The sequence below is a fragment of the Urocampus carinirostris genome, chromosome 16 (assembly GCF_059441175.1).
Source record: "Urocampus carinirostris isolate Australia breed hairy pipefish chromosome 16, RoL_Ucar_1.0, whole genome shotgun sequence".
Lineage (NCBI taxonomy): Eukaryota > Metazoa > Chordata > Actinopteri > Syngnathiformes > Syngnathidae > Urocampus > Urocampus carinirostris.
This window is the reverse complement of record NC_142364.1, coordinates 30031311-30035806: the sequence shown is the minus strand read 5'-3', so window position 1 is coordinate 30035806 and position 4496 is coordinate 30031311. Positions and strand designations below refer to the sequence as shown.

The following is a 4496-nucleotide window of genomic DNA, read 5'->3' as shown; positions in this document are numbered from 1 at the left end:
AACTTTACCCCGGACCTGCCTTTTGTGTTCTTTGGTCTTCATAATCGATTCTGGTATCCAGTCTGTCCGTTAGTCATTTAGGTCGACAACGGAATTCAAGTCATCAGGGAACTCTTGGGGTCAGTTGACTGTGCTGAGAGAACAGAGGGCCAATGTTTTTGGTGCACCTCCTTTTCAGTTTTTTCGTTGTGAATGAATGAAAAATGCTGAAATAATTGAATTTCACTTCACGATTGCGTCTTAGAAAATCTTTTCTGTTTTTCGCTTAAAATTTGAAGCCTGAAATATGACAGTGCCTGTACTTTTGCGAGTCACTGTACGTGTTTGATGTCTATCCGCAATTTTTAAAAGCGTCTCATCCTCTTGATGAGGTAACAGGAAGACCGCGATTTCAGTCGCGACTTGAGTATTGGAGTAACACGCTTGTGTCACACAGACGTAACACATACACATTTATCAAAGTCGGACTGCCGTGTAAAATTCCACAGGCTGCCACTCAGTCTGCCTAAATGATGAATCAATTCTTGGTTGCACTAAACGACACTTTTTCATAGAGAGCCGCCGGGCTCACGGCGTCGCCATGACAAACTTCACAAGTATCAGATGCGGACTGCCAAAAGTCATAAAGACCCACTGGCTTCCGCTGCCAAACGCCTACTGACAGTTATTTTCTGGATTCGTTCCTCTTGGAATAGCTGAAAGAAGAAGTTGTCGGTTACTTGGTCTATATTTACTACGTTTCTGCAAAGAAAAGAATGGTTTATTTTATTCTTTCTATAAATGGCCAAGTACCGAGACCTGGTGTCAGTATCGGTGCTTCTTTATCACTAATCACTAAAAGAAGTTGTTGGTTACCTGGCCTATGTTTACATTGTTTCTGCAAAGAAAAGATTGGTTTCTTTCTTTCTTTCTTTCTTTCTTTCTTTCTTTTGCTCGTTCGCTCGTTCGCTCGTTCGTTTTTTCGTCCTTTCTTTCGTACTTACTTACTTACTTACTTACTTACTTACTTACTTACTTACTTACTTACTTACTTTATTTATTTAATTTTATTTCTTTTTTTCTTTTAATTTCTTTCTTTTGTTCTTCCTTTCATTTTTTTTAATTTCTTCTTTCTTTGTTTTTTTCTTTGTTTTTGTTTCTCCCTTTCTTTCTTTCTTTCTTTCAATTTGAACAGCTTTTTTCAGAATACTTATCAGCATTGATAAATTGTAAACTAATCTTATATAAAAGTACTTTAGTCTTTTTATTAAAACAAAATTATTGGGATGAGGAAGCAATTACTGTTTATAAAGAATCAAATTGATTCCACTTGAGATTTTCAGAGTATCTGCCTCAGAGGAAAAGGTTTGGACACCTCTAATTACTTCCTGTGCAATCCCCTCTCAAGGTTTCTTCATGTTCCTAATGCTCGGGTTATTTTTAGTTTTTCCTTGCCCTAGTGTAGGTTTCAGATCAGGGGATGTTGTCATGGTGATCTGATTCTGTGATTAAGAGCTTGAAAAATACATGTGACTTGATTCTGTCGTGCACCTCTCTGAATGTTTGCTAGAAGTATTAAAAGGTATTTTAGCTTCTACATTGTTGGGAAAATCTTCTGATGCAATTGTTGCAACTTGTCTATGCTTTGTTGCTCATGCCAGACTTCTCTTTCTCAATCCTCTTCTCAAAGCCTACAAGAGCCCTGCCCATCTTTTTGCACAGCATACTTAAGCATCACATCCTCATACATGAAACTCCCACATCTTCTTTGGCCCAGCACAGAATTTAGGAGACATCTACGTGACTATTCTGGTATCTGACACAAAAAGGTAAATTACGGTTTTATTAAGTATTTCAAACATTTCTCTCCAAATTGTAAGATTTGCCATTTTTATGTTATTAGGTAATTTTTCACTTGGCACTTGTGTTTACTAAAATGTATTCTCTTTTCTAAGTTTGTTTCTGTTTGCAGGAATTAACTAAAGATGGCTTTTGCTGAATTTTCTCTCATCATTTTACTTCTTGCTCCGGTTTCCTCCAAACCAGTAAGGCCCTCTTCTGAATTCTGCATAAAGTCCATTTTAAATGGATGAAGGAAACTTTTTGAAATAATCATCCTTTCAAGTAAATGTTATTATTCTACTGGATACATTTGTTCATTTTAAACATCATATTTATCACTTTAAGATATTCAGAACTTGCTTTTAAGTCAATTAAAGGGACAGTGTGTATTACTTGACCACTATGTCACTGAATGGTGTAGTGCAACTCAAAACAAGTGGTAAAAAGTACAAAGAAAAATAAAAACATTGAAGACCTTAAGTGACCAAAACGTGCCGTTTGACTGTACTTATAATTTTTTCCCTAGCCTTTTTGAGGTATTTGGGTAGCGGTAAGATTGCAGACAATTATGTCAGTTCCCCATTTATTAAGACACAGGTTATGTGAAATAAAGGCTAATTTTGCAACCTACAGGTAATCTAAAAAATGCACATACAGTATATACTGTATGTTCAGATATTTTTATTTTTTTTCAAAAAATTGCATTTTTTCATGACAAGAACACGCAAAATAATACTCACCGTCCCTTAAGAAAGAGAAATAGTATTGATCCTGATTTTACTTTCAGTAAAACAGAAAAACTACTTAAAATGAGAAAAATCATCTACTATAGGCCAGACAGCTGTATTATTTTTCACTATTTTTTTGAATTTTACTGCAATAACATAGTTTAAAAAAATAACCAAAGAATAACCAAAGTAAAATGTAAAAAAAATATTTACTTAAAAGAGAAATATATGCTGCCTATGGGGCAAATGGTTTTTGCAGGGTTGTATTAGAGTAGTGGTAATTTTATTCATTTTTAATTTTTTTTATTAGTATTGTACCACTCACATCACTTTTTAAAAAAAAACATTTCATTCTCTCATTTGACGTTCCTTTTTAAGGTCATTGAAAACTGGCATCCAAATGCTAACATCACTGAAAACCAGCAACACAAATCAAAGGCAACAGAGAGCTTGAGTCTGTCTTCTGAGTCATCTCTGTCACAAGATTCTTGGGAGTACAGAGATGACCCTAAAAGCTCTGTGGAGTTTGTGAAACTGTCGTCCGAGGAGCCGATGTCGAAATCCACCGAGGAATCATCTGAAAAGTCCTTTGGGGAGAAACCTCAAACATTATCCGAGGGGTCCACAATGCTTTCCTCTGAGGACTCTTCCCGAGAATCCTCTGAGGAATCGTTCCAGGTATCATCTGAGGAATCTTCCCGAGAATCCTCTGAGGAGTCGTTTGAGGAATCCTCTCATGAATCTTCAGAGGAATCACCGGATAAATCTTCAGATGAATCTTCAGAGGAATCATCGGATAAATCTTCAGATGAATCTTCAGAGGAATCATCGGATAAATCTTCAGATGAATCTTCAGAAGAATCATCGGATAAATCTTCAGATGAATCTTCAGACGAATCATCGGATAAATCTTCAGATGAGTCTTCAGAGGAATCATCGGATAAATCTTCAGATGAATCTTCTAAGGAGTCTTCAGATGAAACAACCGGGCAGTTTTCTGAGGAATCATCTGAGAAGACATCTGAAGAGTCATCACAAGAATCCTCTCAGGTGTCTTCGGAGGAATCATCCAACGAGTCATCTCAGGAATCCTCCAAGGAAGGTCCTGTGACAAATCCCACCACGACAAGCACAGACGACGGAAAGACCCCGACACCTAAACCTGCCACCACTATCTCCCACCAACCAGACACGACCACATCTGCAGAAGACGCCAGCACCTCCACAGAAGGTCGCATAACGGAAAGAAGAGGCGACAACTAAAACAACGCCAAAAGAAGAAATATCCTGCAAAAATGTAATTATTGTGGATAAAAGTTCAAATCCAGTAAATTGGAACAATCCTTTTTATTTGTATTTATTTAAACACGTGATATTTGTTAGGGCAGCACGGCGGCGCAGTGGTTAGCGCTTGTGCGGCACAGTTCATGTCATGGGAACCTGTCGTGGGTTCAAATCCATCTCCAGACTTCCTGTGCGGAGTTTGTATGTTCTCCCCGTGCTTGCGTGGGTTTCCTCCGGGCACTCCGGTTTCCTCCCACGTTCCAAAAAACATGCATTTCAGGTGAATTGGCTGGTCCAAATTGTCCCTAGGTGTGAATGAGCGAATGAGTTGTCTGTCCCTGTGTGCCCTGCGATTGGCTGGCAACCAGTTCAGGGTGTCCCCTGCCCACTGCCCGGAGATGGCTGGGGTGGGCTCCCGATTGATAAGCGGTACAGATAATGGATGGATGGATAAATTGACAGTAGGGAAGTTATTGTAAAAAAAACAAACCTTTATAAAGTACACATACATGCCAATTTTTAAACATCAAAGGTGCTGTCCGGAATTTCAAAATGTCCTTCTTGCTGACGCCATCTTCAGGCTTCATTGGAGCCTCTGTCAAGCTACTTGTGTGGCACGTACAAGTACGTGCATTTCTCGAATAAAACATTCTTTTTCATCTT

The 4496-nt window shown here is 38.3% G+C and overlaps 1 protein-coding gene across 2 annotated transcripts; it reads left to right on the top strand.

The window, feature by feature from the left end:
• Nucleotides 1-1719: 1719 nt before the first annotated feature.
• On the top strand, nucleotides 1720-4496 carry LOC148351015 (uncharacterized). 2 transcript variants are annotated; one of them, XM_088356275.1, is made up of 3 exons: nucleotides 1720-1808; nucleotides 1952-2024; nucleotides 2928-4496. In XM_088356275.1, exons 2-3 carry the CDS (start codon nucleotides 1965-1967, stop codon nucleotides 3810-3812), a joined length of 945 nt encoding a protein of 314 aa, XP_088212401.1. In that variant the 5' UTR covers nucleotides 1720-1808; nucleotides 1952-1964; the 3' UTR covers nucleotides 3813-4496. The 2 variants fall into 2 exon arrangements, with proteins under 2 accessions (XP_088212401.1, XP_088212402.1); XM_088356276.1 differs by having other exon boundaries at nucleotides 1760-1808; nucleotides 1935-2024.

Excerpts from the sequence above, each read along its gene's own strand:
- LOC148351015 (XM_088356275.1), top strand. The coding sequence starts at position 1,965 with ATGGCTTTTGCTGAATTTTCTCTCATCATTTTACTTCTTGCTCCGGTT. Across the intron at positions 2,025-2,927 it reads CTCCGGTTTCCTCCAAACCA|GTCATTGAAAACTGGCATCC; the intron begins GTAAGGCCCTCT and ends TTCCTTTTTAAG.